We start from the raw sequence: 15,004 nt of genomic DNA, 5'->3' as shown, positions 1-15,004 counted from the left end.
TCAAAACTGAGACAGCAGAAGTTGTGGCTTTTCTCATGTCTCATACCTTATTTTCTTCATATTTGATAATGTAAAAGAGGTTTGACCAGGGATTATCCCAGGAAGAGTGAGTCATGTAAGAAATTTGGCACAGCAGAGCTGTGTATAAGAGGAAGACATTCTTTGTGTGTATGTGTGTATCAGACTAACTGTTGTGCTTCTACTTATATGTTTTATTCAAGGACCTGGATTTAGTAGTGATGGCTGCTTTGTACCATCTCAGTTCAGTTCAGTCGCTCAGTCGTGTCCGACTCTTTGCGACCCCACGGACTGCAGCATGCCAGGCTTCCCTGTCCATCGCCATCTCCCAGAGCTTACTCAAACTCATGTCCAATGAGTTGGTGATGCCATCCAACCATCTCATCCTCTGTCATACCCTTCTTCTCTTGCCTTCAATCTTTCCGAACATCAGGGTCTTTTCCCATGAGTCAGTTCTTCACATCAGGGGGCCAAAGTATTGGAGTTTCAGTTTTAGCATCAGTCCTTCCAATGAATATTCAAGACCATCTAGTTTTAGATTACCACCTAGTTTTAGATTAGCCAGTGTTTCATTTTATGCATAGCATAGTTCTTCCTTTAAAGAAAATGTTCTCCTTTTTTAAATTATTCAAATTCTAGCATGTTTTTCATTCATTCCATTTAACTGTGTTGCATATTGGCAACTCAGTGGTGAGGGAAAACAAATACAGTCCCTTCTCTCTTAGAGCTTATAGGCTAGAGGGGACAAAACATTAGTAAATCAATCAGGAAAATAACTCTAATTTATAGCTTTGGCATAAGTGATGGAGAGTTAGTTCCATGGAAGTATATAACAGGAAGACCTGACTGAGGCAGTCAGAAGGACAGGAAGCATCAAAAGGGAAACAACATGTGCTAAAGACCTGTGGTGAGAAGGAATGTGATATATTGAAGAAAATAAAAGCATAGAGAACTAGAATATAGAAAGTGAGACAAAAGAAGTAGGCAAGGGTGCTATTGTGTTTGAGTTCCTGGTTTTATCCTAAGAGCAGCGGGAAACCCCAAAGCGCAGTGCCCAAAGCATGTGACATGGCTGAGTGAGCACATGCGCATTCAGGCTGCAGTGCCAAAACTAGAGCCAAGAAAGGCAAGGCGGGGGCGGGGGTGGGGGGAGGAAGAGCTGTTAGGAGGCAATTGCACTCGTCCAGACAAGAGGTAAGTCCCTGGGGCTAAGATCATGGTGGGGCAGTGGGAACAGGAGACGGTGAAGGACTCAGAAATGGGATGTCCAGATGGTAGTACCGAAGGGGTGATGGAGGTGACTAAAGGGTCAGATGATCTCAGGTTTTAGACTTAACTGAAACTATAGCAGTTAAGCATAACTGACTATGCTATTCAACATCAGTAAGAACACTGAAAAAGGACCAAATTTGGGAGAAAGATCATGAATTCCATTTTCACATTTTGAGCTGGAAATGACTTGGAGAGCAAAAAAAGAGTTTTATATACAAAAGTTGTTTAGAATACAGTAAGGTATCCTTGCTGCTGCTGCTGCTGCTGCTGCTGCTAAGTCACTTCAGTCATATCCTTACTTCACATCAATAATCAGAGATGCATTAAACTCGATCACATTTTGGAAAGCAGTAAGTAAATAAACAATTTAAAATTAAGGCTGTTGTACTTCATTTGCTACTTTGCTTTAATTATTAATGACACAATTTCAAAGTGTGTTAGTAAACATGTTATATTTTTAGATACAATGAAGTTATGGTAATGGGAGGCTACACTCCTATAGTCAAGCTAGTCAAGCCTCAGTTGGCTGAAGCAAACAGGGCAGTGGTGAGGCTGGGTGGGAAGAGGGAGGGTATGTGTGTGTGTGTTTTCTGGAGAGATTTATTGAGCTAAATGAACCTGAGGTTCACTGGTATTTATGAATGGTTCATTAGTGTGACTATCTGAACACAAGGTGAATTTGCATTAAATGATAAGACTTCCTAATAATTAGTATGTGCCACTCTTTGGAATTCATAATTAGAGGAAAGAGACGGAATGAAAGGAAATAGATAAAAGGATAGTTGTTATAAAATTAAAATCCTTTAAAGCCAATTCCATTTCTTTGTGAAGCAAACAGGTAAAGAGGATCAGAAAAAGTGGAAATGTACTTCCTGTCTTGGTTGGCAGCTCAACTTCATGCTAGATCAGGGTTTCTGGGTTTTGTCCTAAGAACAGTGGAAAATCCCTGAAGGGTTTAAAGGGCGACATGTTCAGAACTGAGTTCTGAAAAGAATTACCTGTGCAGTATTGACATTAGGGTCTGGATAAGACTTCCCTGGTGGCTCAGATGGTAAAGTGTCTGTCTACAATGCGGGAGACCCGGGTTCGAGCCTTGGGTTGGGAAGCTCCCCTGGAGAAGGAAATGGCAATCCACTACAGTACTATTGCCTGGAGAATCCCATGGACAGAGGAGCCTGGTAAGCTAAGTCTACGGGGTCGTAAAGAGTCGGACACGACTGAGCGACTTCAGTTCAGTTCAGTTCATTTCAGGACACTGACCAGTGCGTTATGGAATGTTTAGCAGCATCCTTGGTCTCTACTCACTAGATGTCAATAGCAATGCTCCCCACCTGCCCAACCCTATCTGAACCATGACATCCAAATGTTTCCAGACATTATCAAAATATAATCTAAGGAGCAAAATGGTCTTGTTTGAGAACCACTGGATTAAATCTAGAATCTTCAGAATGTCACTTCACAATCATTTCAGGGTCTATTGGCTTTTATCTTGTTCCATAAATATTTATTGAAGACCTTCTTAGTTGTGATGTTCAAAGAGGAGGAACATTTAGTCTCTGCTTTTTAAGGGGTTTATGATGGTAGGAAAAAGATGAGGGACTGGTACATTTAGATATTAAAGAAGGATGGGGTAGGATCCTCTCTCAAGTGCAGGGTGCCACATTAACCTAGAATACCCTTGTAGCTGGGATTTTCTCAGTGGCAGATCTCACGCTCAGACTCGTCACTAGCGGGGATGGCTATGTTCGTTGATGAGAGAATAATCCACACGGAATATTTTTTGCAGAAAGTCTTTCCCGACTTCTCTGGAACTTTGCCTAAGGCTTTCTCTTCTACCTTTCTATCTCCTCTCCTCTGATTCCATATAGCTTGGCTATCATGGTTAAACTTCACAGAGTTCAGTGAGGAGGTGCTTTTCTTCACCTTGCCTACTCTGCCTAGCAGTTACCATTCCATACCTCTTGTTCCATAATGAGTAGCCCCTGCCATGCCACAGACGTGATTCTCTCCTGAGTAACAGGCAGCTCTCACTGCCAAGCCCCACAGCCTTCTTTCTGAGTTCCACTGGACACTGTTGTGCCCCTCCCTTCGGTTTCTCCTTCCTAGGCTTTCTTGGTCCTGCTTTTGCTTTTCTTCCCTTTGGCTCATTCTTTTCTTTTCCCGCTCTTCCTCACTGACTTTTGGACCACATGGCTGACTCCAAGTATTTAGGGACTTTAAATACCTGATGTGGTCTGCGTCCCCAGGATTCCTCTCTCACTGAAAAGTGAGAGAGTGTATTTGTAAATAAAATCAAATGAACATATTAACTGCCACCGAAAGAAATTTTTTTTTAGATGAAATCCTCCCCTGTCAACTCTGCAGTGAGGCTGGCTTCTTTTCAGAAGGAATCCTAGTTTTCACTGAGCAGAAGACATTGTTCTGACATCGTGCACGACAAAACACATCGCTGTCTCTGAGGCCGCCTGATGCAAATGCACGGAAGGCCTGACTCTCCCTGAAAGCTGGTCCTCTTGGTTTTGCTTTCACACCTTTGGAGTAGCTGGAAAAAAAAAAAAAAAGAGTCACTTCTGTCCAAGAAAATCATAGAGAATCTTCAAAGCTGATCCTTGGTGTGTTTAGGAAACTTTTAATTCACTTAGAAAAATATGGAAATGAATGCTTTTTTGGGACATTTTTATAGTGCCTTTTGCTGAAAATCCCTGAAGGCCCAAGTGACTGGAAGAACTGGACATCTGCTCAAGAGTTTTGTGCTGAAGAAGGGGGGACACTGGTTGCCATTGAAAATGAGGTGGAACAAGGTAGCGTACTCAATGTTCAATCAGGCAAAAGTCGCCGTTTTTACTGAAGTGTCTATTAAAACATTTCTCTGAAATACTAACCTTTCCAAACCAACATTTTAATTATTATGTTGCTGGTGACACTAACTTTTCAGTGTGACCTATATGGTTTATATCATGATATCTGTAAAAGTTAGTACACTCTATTGCTTAGAAGCTGCTGATTTTTCAGAGCTTTTTGTCTCACCAGGAGTAATGGAAAGAATAAAGACATACTTATGATCAGTATTTCAAAATAGCTAAAATAATCTGAGGTAAAGTCTATTATAATTGCATGGTATAGTTTTTCAGATTCTTTTAGATCCCTACATACTTTTATTTGCTATTTAGGCAATAATTGTATACTTTAGTTTAAGCATAAGCGATTAGCCCTTCTTTGCTTAGGAAGACATTGAATGAACATTGAAAATTGTTTTGTTAATGATATGATGAAATTCCAGGTTTAGCCAGCTAATTTCTGTCAATTTAAGCTGAATAAAAATGAAAGAGACTGTATTACCTTAATAAGGATAAAGTAATGAATTCCTACAATTGATTAGTAATTAAGTTTTGCTGTCATTTAAATAAAATCATAGCTATAAACAGAATGTGATGATTATCCACATGGTTTATGTGTATTAAATTTGCTAATGTATTCTTATTTTTCAGCTTTCATTACCATGAATCTTTTTGGCCATACCACTAATGTGTGGATAGGGTTACAAAATGATGATTATGAAAAATGGCTAAATGGAAGGCCTGTGTCATATTCTAATTGGTCTCCATTTGATACAATAAATGTAAGTTTTAAGAATTATTTTTTATCAGTCATTTTAGCAAGAGATCTTATTTGATCCTTGTTTACTGAAGTTTTATTTTTATTAGTTTGTTGTCAATATATTTTAATAATGTAATTTCATATAATTTTCATGCATTCCATAGATGTAATTACTCATCACAATATTTATTTATTTTGTGGGTTATAAAGTGATTTGTGAACAAGTTTATTAAGTGCAAATAAAGGAATAATAGTGTTTGAATTTTTAAAATTATGTTCTTAATAAAAATGTCAGGGTTATAATAATGTTATATGTTACCATTTTTTTAAACATGTATTTTTTTTGAAGATTCCAAATCACAACACCACTGAAGTTCAAAAACGCACTCCTCTCTGTGGCTTGCTGTCAAATAATCCTAATTTTCATTTCACTGGAAAATGGTATTTTGAAGACTGTAGAGAAGGTTATGGGTTTGTTTGTGAAAAAATGCAGGGTAAGAAATATTTGCTTTTTTATTCCTTTCATTTCCATGGCCCACTCTTCTCTTCCACATTTGTTTACACACTGTATAACTGATAGTTTCATAGCTAATAGCGCCAGCACTTATTCTTTGATCTTTACACAAATATGGTCATTTAATCTCCACTACCTCAGGGCTGTGCCCGCTAGTGGGGTTCTAAGGACTCCAGAGACCACTTGAGTGATGACCAAGTTTATGCATTCATTTCGGTCATTTTAAAAGGTTTTACTGCTTGCTGTAGGATTGGGTCTGTTCAGATTATTAACAAGACATTGAAAAATTATTGGAAAAGAGTCAAGGAAACAAGCCAACTCACTACCTAATTCCTTTTTAGGAATCCTAAAATGGTATCTGTGGCTAAACATGGCAAGCAGCACTTTTCTAGGTCTGATTATCAGAACGCCCAGTGACTTCCGGTATCAAATACCAGAGCTACAGTGCTACAAGCAGCCAGTAGGGACAGTGAGCAGTGTAGATGCACTCTAAGTGACCTTGAGCAATAAAAATAACAGTGAACAAGAGCTCACATCTCTTGCTTTTACCCAGTCCCAGGCTTCCCTAGAAGGCCATTGTCTGTGTCTAGAGCTGTGTGGAACTGTAGGCAGCCGAGGATATACATGCTTACTTGGAATGTGAATTATACCTCTTAGTGTTACATACATGCAAACTCTTTGATGCTACTAAGTATCAACCATCCTCATAAAAGCAGTTTCAGGAAAACCCTATTTCCTAGTTCATAGTTATCACTTAAGCATAGTAGTGGTTAGGAACTGAAAGAAGATATCAGATCAGTTATAGGAAGAGTATTATGAGAAGAGCAGAGCCTTGTAGGAATAAAATAATATCAGTATATCATTACTTGCACACTTATGATGCACCCATAAAACTGTGCCTTCGTTTTATAAGTAGTATGCCATAAAATCCTCACAACAATTCTATGAAGTAGGTAAAAGCCTCTCCCTTTTACAGATGAGGACCTTGAGGCTTAGGAAAAATAAGGAACGTATTCAAGTTCTCTTGGTTAAATACAATGATTCTCTTCTATTCTAAGAATAGAATTGTCATATTTATTATAGGAATAGAATCATTGTATTTAACAATAATGTTGACGTTTTTAGTACTCTCTGAACCACTTTCTCGCTTTGATATTTCTGGAACTAAGAATATATATGATTTTTTGGAGACAGTATAGAGCAGTGGTGGTGGAGTTCAAATACCACCTGGGTTCCTACCCCATCTCTGTAAATAAACTGTCAGTAAAGTTTGTCATCTTCTCTGAATCTTCATTTCTGCATCTGTAAAATGGAATAATAATTATTTCATGGATTACATATATACAATGTTTAGCAAGTTCCAGCATATGTTTAAGAAAGTTATTGTTTTCCTTATTACTGTTTTTATTATATTACTATTCAACTACATTAAGTTCTTGTGGTCTACAAATTCTGACTATCCAAATTCTGGCTCCTCTTCTTTATTTGTCATATGAATACGTGTTTGCCTTCGGTTTAGAACCTAAAGAGTTTGATTTGCCCAAAAGAATAAAGATATCTAAATGAAAAGAGAGACAAGGGCTAAATCAAGACCCCCCAATTTTGAATTTGGTTTCCAGGGGACCTAGCTTTCTCAGGGAAGCAGATGCATATTGTAGTGTTCAAAATCACTTATGTTTTGAAATGATGAAATCAATAACATAGCGAGAAATTCATATATGTGAAAATACAGGTGCATGACAGTGGGGAGAGTCAATTAAAATGGCACGAAATCACACATACAAAGAATTTCAGTTACTTTAGTTTTAATAACTGTTATTAAATAGCTACTTTGGTGTTATATTAGTGTTATATAAATAACGTTTAGACTTGGTACATCAGCTGGTAAACAAACTTCTACAAAGAAAAACAGATGATGAAAGTGTGGTCCATCAAAATTTAGTTGGTAAAAAAATATTTTAGTTGGTGAATAGATTTGTTTCACTTTGGTTTTACAATATGTATTACTGCTACACTGAGGTAACAGAGTCAGGAAAAGTCAAGTCCCCACTCTGCCATTTTTATTTGGGAGAGTATGACAAGAATAGGAGAGGAGAGCAAGAAGTAGCACTTACTGAGTGCCTGCTGAGTTCCACATCCTATAGCAAGTGCTCCACATAAACATCTCCTTGAATTTTACCCTTGTACTTCTAACAAAGGCTTTAGTGATCTCTCGCAGACCAGAAGTTTGAAGTTTAGAGAGACTGACTAATTTGGCCAAGGTCTCTAAGCCATTTAGGGTCAGGTCTGCGATTGAGTCCCAGGGCTTTGGGTCTATCTACATCTCCCCGTGCTCCTTTTCACCCCAAATGTGATAAAACCAGTATACAGAGAGAAATCCCAGCTACTTTAGACCAGACAGTTCAGAAATAACCCTGTCTTTGTGTTCTAGAATTCCTAAATTTAGCCTGAATATAGGACAGAACAAAATGGCAAATGTGTGTATCAAAGAGGAAACATCTTTGTATAACACACGAGCTTGGTTTCCACTTGATCACAGCCACTCATGAACACAAAGAACCAAGTATCATGTGTGGGAAAACCTAGTCTTTTCATTTATAAATCTTGACTCTGACAGGGGGTGACGTATTAATAATAATGGTTTATAAGAACTATAATGTATTTCTAAGCATTTATTAACTTATTTTTAACTTCTTTTTAGAAATTATATTAATATTAAACAGGATAGCAACTATGAGTCTCAAAAGTTTAATAGTGTTATATTTTAGAATTAAACCTGCCTAATGAGGTCACTATCAGTTTCACCAAAGAGTGGTCAGTTTGACAAGGGATTATCAAAAACAGGAAATCGAGAAATGATTCAGTATATGTTTATATATGTTTAAAAACTCATTCATTAAATTTTCTAAGTGTTTTTGTCCTTTAGCGCCACCTATACTTACAGATACTGTCTTCAGTTTGAAGTAGTCAGTTCTGGGAAGAAAAACTCTGATGTTAACAATAGTATGGATCATTGTACTGGGATCCATGCTAAGCTTTGCCTCCCCTATTCTCATCCAGATGCTATAAATAATTTTTGTTTCTGTTCTTGTTCTAGATGCTTCTGGACACAGTATAAATACATCTGATATGTATCCAATCCCTAATACCTTAGAATATGGAAACAGAACTTACAAAATAATTAATGCAAATATGACTTGGTATACAGCACTAAAAACCTGCCTGATGCATGGAGCAGAACTGGCCAGCATTACAGACCAGTACCACCAGTCTTTCCTCACTGTTATCCTTAACCGGGTGGGATATGCCCACTGGATTGGACTGTTCACTGAAGATGTAGGTTCCCTAAAATCCCTTAAGTTTCACATCTACCTCTTTAGTGAGATAGCCACTGACATTACCACAGAAAAACAGAGTCACGAAATAACAGTAAATGTAACATTTGAGTAATTGGATTATACAATAATTATTGACCAACCCTATGAACAATGGAGAAGTAAATGGCAACCCATTCCATTATTTTTGCCTGGAGAATTCCATGGACAGAGCAGCCTGGCGGGCTATAGTCCATGGGGTCACAAAGTGTCGGACATGACTGAGCAGCTAATACTATGAGCATACAATAACTATTGACCAACCTTATGAGCAGCATATGACTATAAAATAAAGGTGTCCCTTTTTAGAGGAAATAACTACTTGCCTAATTTCTGGAAATTAATACCCTTCAAAGGTTCTCTGAAGATGTCTGAGAAATTTCAGGATACTGCCTCATATGTGCACGAGAATACATCCTGAACTCAAACACCTGAATTCGGGTAATTTGCTGCAATTAAAGAATCCCCAAGAAAAATGAATCATGCCTCCTGCCTAGAAATTTGGTCATTAATTAATTCAGTACTCCTTGTAATTTAAAATGTATGTTATTTTTCCCCTCTAGTGATATGGTTTGGAAAACAATATTTTTTAAATGAAAGTGGTTACTCAAATAATGAAAAGTAAACCTATTCAATCCTGACCTCTAGTTCCACTCCTCAAAGTCAATCACTGTAAACAGTTTCTTGTATGTCATTTACAAATTTTCTGTGTATGCATATATATGTAATATATTAAAAGGTATACTCTTTTTTAAATATAAGTGAGCTCATACTATATATATACTGTCCTTAACCTTGCCTTTTTATTAATATAGGTTGTACAGCTTTCTGTGTCAGCTCATAAAAGTCTGATACAGTCTTTGAGACAGCAGCATATACTGATATGCCACAATTTATAGAACCATTCTCCTGTGAATGGACTTTTGGGTTCTTCCTAGTTCTCACAGTTCCAAACAAGGCACAACAAATATCCTTGTACAAGTAGGGTAAATCCCCAGAAGTGAAGTACACTTTAAATTTTAACAAGCAATGGTGCCAAATTGCCCTCCAAAAGTTTGTGACAATTTACATGCTAACAACAGTATATGATAACGTCTAGTTTTTCACATCCTTGTCAACACTGGGTATGTCAAAATTTTAATCCTTGCCAGTAGGATAGCTGAAAGGATGGTGTTTCATGGCTGTTTGTTGCATTTATTGTTGTTGTTGTTGTTTTCCTTATCGTATTTTTGTATTACAGAATGTGTTCACTTTCTGTAGGCAATTTTGCTTTATGGTCTCTGGATTATTTTATCAGACATGGAAAGACTTTTCCCATGTTAAGAGCATAAACTATTTAGCCAAGTTTTCTTTGGCACTTTTATGTTTTCAACTACATGCATGAACCTGTAGATGCTGTTGTTGTTTAGCTGCTAAGTCATATCTGACTCTTTCACAAGCCCATGGACTATGGCCCGCCAGGCTCCTCTGTCCATGGGATTTCCTATATAAGAATACCAGAGTGGGTTGTTGTTTCCTTCTCCAGGGGATCTTCCTGACCCAGGGACTGAACCTGTGGCTCAATCTTAAATTTCTTTTGGTGTAAAGAATGAGATGGGCTTCCCTGGTAGCTCAGTGGTAGAGAATTCACCTGCCAATTCAAGAGACACGTGTTTGATCCCTGGGTTGGGAAGATCCCCTAAAGAAGGAAATGGCAACCCGCTTCAGTATTCTTGCCTGGGAAATCTTGTGGACAGAGGAGCCTGGCGGGCTACAGTCCACGGGGTCACAAAAGAGTTGGACACAACTTAGCGACTGAACAACAATAAAGAACAAGATACAGAACAGCTTCACTTTGACTGCTTACTGGGGAATTGGATGGACAGGAACCAAGGATTCCCCAAAACTAAAAAAGATACTGCTTGTGTCAGAGAGTCCTTTTTGTCAGGCCATACTCACAAGCTGTCCTAGGCTTCCTAAAATATGTCTAGAAGTGGAAATAAAAATCCATGTGTGAATTCAGGGCTGCTCAGACAGCACTGGCCGACGCCACCAGCATTCACAGCAAGGAAATGATGGTCCAATTTCTCTCCACAGAACGGTCTTAATTTTTACTGGTCAGATGGTACCAAATCCTCCTTCACTTTTTGGAAAGACGATGAATCATCCTTCCTTGGTGACTGTGTTTTTGCTGACGCCCATGGACGCTGGAGTAGCACAGCCTGCGAGTCGTATCTGCAAGGAGCCATTTGTCAAGTGCCCACTAGTAGGTTCTATTCAACTCAAGAAATATGTGCTGTGAACCTGTACTATGCAAGGCACTGTGCTAAGCAGGAGCTTTGAGGGAAAGTAGAAAGAATTCTCTGCCTTCAAGAAGGATTTGGTCTGGTAGGTGATATACAGACAAACAACTGTTACAGGAGGCAGGCTACCAAATGATACAAGAACCATAGCAAGCATTGTGGGGGTTAGCAAGAAAGTGGACACATTAGATTCACTTGGGGAAAAGTAAAAAGGTTTCTTGAAGGACATGACTTTGGAGATTGGTCTTGATGAATGGGTACAATCAGGAAACTCTGGGGCATGGCAAGGCATTCTGAGCAGAAAGGCCTGGGCACACATGGAAGGAAGAAAGGATTGGACATGTATAAGTAAAGCTGGTGTTGGGATTTTCCTGCATGGCAGGTTTATGGTGAGAGAAGTAAGAAATCAAGCTAGAACCATGGATTAGGAGCAGGTGTGGAGGATCTTGAATACTGAGGACTTGTTTAAGTCCAAGACTAATAAGATGCTAGAACCATCATCATCATAGTAATAATATTCATACTTATATGCAAATATAAAACATGGTAATAATGACAATAAATCTCATTACACTTAAAAGTCACCTTGTCCAACCAGGTGAACTTTAAAAATTAAACTTAAACTCAGAGCATTAGATAGCTTCCTGAAGATCTCATAGATGTCTAACAACTACTTCTTGGAGCAGAAGCCAAGTTTCCTTGATCTCTGATGTCATATCTATCCCATTAAATCAGGGCCCTTTTCTTTTGATTGCTTTGGCATATAAAAAGAGAGTTCCTTAACACTAACTGGCTTCTTTTTAAATCTCTCATTTAGTAAGCGTGCATGTATTTACTTATACTCCGGATGCTGTAAGTCAAATAGCACACATATTACATAACTTCAGATCAAAACAATTCAGGACAAAAATGTAAATGATAGTCATATATATTGGGAAAGCCAATTCTCCTTCTAAAACACTGTAAAATTATCCTTGTTTTCTCAATAACACTGCATTTACTGAGTGCTTAAGTTGTTAGACACTAGCCCACCTAAACTTCTTAAGTTATAGGAAGGATGTTATTGTTAACTCTCTTTTATGTGTGTGGGAGTGTGGGGAAGATGGTAACATACCCACAGCCACACACCTAGGATCTCAGCGTGGATGTGTCTGACTCTCATGCTTGCCCTCTGAAGCTAAGACCATCCCAAATTTTACTTAGTTATATGTGGTGTTATGTTATGTCATGTTATATCATGATATGATATGTTATGATATGATATGTTACTTTGTTATGATGTTATATTATGATGTGTTATGCTGTGCTATGTTATGACACTTTATTGAATGATTTATTTTCTCTCATAAGTTAACTAGCAGGCAAGGATTTACTAAATCTTCACCACTGAATGGAACACATTTTGTTCATTTGAAGTGCCTTTTTGTCAACTTCATTCAGCTGCTAGTATTTCTATGAATCTCATTCCCCAGTTTTTCCAATCATTTTTCCAATCCTAATTGTAAATATGAAAGATAGCACCCAAACTAAGCCTATGAAGCTATGCATTAATATACCCTGTTATGTATAGGTAAAGATTATTTCTGTCAGACATGCTATAAGCCATTTTAGTTTTGTGATCATTTACATTAAACCCCCTCTTTCAGAGTATTATCATGAAAATCTCATTACATATATTTATCTTGGTCTTTCATAGAGTAATACAATGTTTATCTCAATAAATGAACCCAGTTACCACCCTGAAATCATAACTGATTTTGTTCATAGAAACAAGATTGTCTGGACACCTAGAGTTGTGCTCAGAAGCATCAATTCCCTGGATAAAATTCAAAAGTAATTGCTACAGTTTTTCTACAGTCCTAGACAGTACAAGTTTTGAGGCTGCTCATGAATTTTGCAAAAAGAAAGGTAATTCTTTTGTGGTGGTAAAATGCTTTCAATGTGTTCCTTCTTGACATTTCAGTAAACAATGTCATTTCTTCATTTGTCTGATAATTCAGTGACTTTAGGAGCAAAACAAAAATAATTGAAATAGTACCCTCTTTTAAAAGCACTCAGTGGGCCTTTTGCTAATGACCCGCTGAGCTGTCAAGAAAGGGCAGAGTGAAAACATCGCTTTTGGGTGAAGTGGCAGCATGTTGTGTTGTTTTGCTTCAATCGGTAGTGTGACAAGGTGGGGAAAAAAAATTGAAAAAGTAAATATTATTGAATTTACAGCTAATATGTCCAGAATACAATGAAAAACCCAAGGTGATGTCTCAGGATACTGCACATTCCCAAAAAAGTGTTTCCTTTGAATGTATCTGAATATGAATCTTAACTGTTCTCCCAAATTAACATTCTATGCTTTAAGTACCAGTTTGCATCTTCTAATGTGTCATATTACCTTTAAATTTTTAATCAAAAATTACTTATTTACAATGGAAATTTTCACTTTTCAAAACCTGAGCTTTTTTTAAATTGAAGTATAGTTGATTTACAATGTGTTAGTTTCTGGTATACAGCGTTTTTCTCTCTTTCGCTTTAGGAGTCTGACCTAAGAAAATACTGCTATGATTTATGTCAGAAAATATTTTGCTTATGCTTTCCTCTAGCAGTTTAGTGGTGTTACATCTTACCTTCAAGTCTTTAAAACATTTTGAGTTTACTTTTGTGTATGGTGTTTGAGGGAGTGCTCTACCATTGATTAAATGTGTCAAAGGCTGAGGTTTATGAATTATTTTAATTATATTTACATATATACACAAATACTTATTCATTTGCTACTTGTCTCTTTTATAGGCTCTAATCTTTTAACAATCAAAGATGAAGCTGAAAACTCTTTTCTTCTAGAAGAGCTTTTAGCTTTCCGTTCTTCAGTCCAGATGATTTGGCTGAATGCTCAGTTTGATGGTGACAGTAAGTAACATGGGTAGAAAAGAGGAGAGGGCATAAATAAATACACAGTGGTCAAGGTTGATGCAAATGACATCTGCAAACCAGAAAGCTCTCCTTGGGCCCATTTGCTGTGAAAAAATATCATAAATCCTAAAGCCATTTCTTCCAAAGACAGCGTTGCTAACCTTTTTTTATACCCTCTTGGTCTCTGAAATAATCCCAGAAAACCAAAAATGAAAACAAACAACAAGTTTATTTTATACTTAATCTCACATTATGAAGATGTTTGACTGGAACTTTGTGTTCACAGACTTAGTCATAAGACATCAAAGCCATATTTACTTTAAAATATCCTGGGTTCCCAAATGTCATATAAGAGTACAATAGAGTTATGGAAACATCCCAGTGATAAACAGTGCTAATAGAATTGTTATTTGCTACTCATAAAAGCCAGAGTTTGTAATTAGATGAGAGTATGATTTTTTTTCTTTACGTTATTGATGGTTATTGAAAGTACTTGTATCAGAAGAAAGGGGACGTATGTATACCTGTGGCTGATTCACGCTGATATATGACAGAAACAAACACAACATTGTAAAGCAATAATCCTCCAATTAAAAATAAATAAATTAAACAAAGAAAGTACTTGTAAGGAAAATTACTTTAAACTGGAATGGAGAACTTGTCACAGGGGTATACCAAGGTGGAGGATGGGTCCACACTGGGAAAGAAAAGTATTTCAATCACAGATATTGCTTAAAACTTCTAGCACAGGGTGATAATAAAAAAGCTGACAGACGTATGCTTAGTTATACTGCTTGTTCTAAATCCTTTTCATACAAGGCACCTCCTTATCACTTACACACAGATAGATTCTACCAGCATCTTCACCCTTTGGTACACCACTGGCTTGCTTTTTTAAAGAAGCTCACTGTAAAATTCTTTTAAAAAGTGAGCTCTTTTGTAATGATATAGATGTTAGGACTTCAGATGATTTCTTCAAGTTGGTTATAATGATAAAGAACTTTTAAAATTCAAACTGTTATATTAAGAAACATGATATCTCAAAT

The 15,004-nt window shown here is 37.3% G+C and overlaps 1 protein-coding gene across 2 annotated transcripts in view; it reads left to right on the top strand.

The window, feature by feature from the left end:
* PLA2R1 (phospholipase A2 receptor 1) overlaps nt 1-15,004 on the top strand; it is a 125,303-nt gene that overhangs the window by 104,903 nt on the left and 5,396 nt on the right. For both annotated transcript variants that reach the window (XM_018063574.1, XM_018063573.1), the window contains exons 21-27: nt 3,974-4,091; nt 4,779-4,909; nt 5,237-5,381; nt 8,499-8,737; nt 10,852-11,020; nt 12,825-12,965; nt 13,839-13,955. In XM_018063574.1, coding sequence (XP_017919063.1) covers nt 3,974-4,091; nt 4,779-4,909; nt 5,237-5,381; nt 8,499-8,737; nt 10,852-11,020; nt 12,825-12,965; nt 13,839-13,955 — 1,060 coding nt within the window. The remainder of the gene's footprint in view (nt 1-3,973; nt 4,092-4,778; nt 4,910-5,236; nt 5,382-8,498; nt 8,738-10,851; nt 11,021-12,824; nt 12,966-13,838; nt 13,956-15,004) is intronic.

This window comes from Capra hircus, chromosome 2 (genome assembly GCF_001704415.2).
Source record: "Capra hircus breed San Clemente chromosome 2, ASM170441v1, whole genome shotgun sequence".
NCBI lineage: Eukaryota > Metazoa > Chordata > Mammalia > Artiodactyla > Bovidae > Capra > Capra hircus.
The sequence above is the reverse complement of the archived record's forward strand: the minus strand, read 5'-3'. Positions and strand labels throughout refer to the sequence as shown.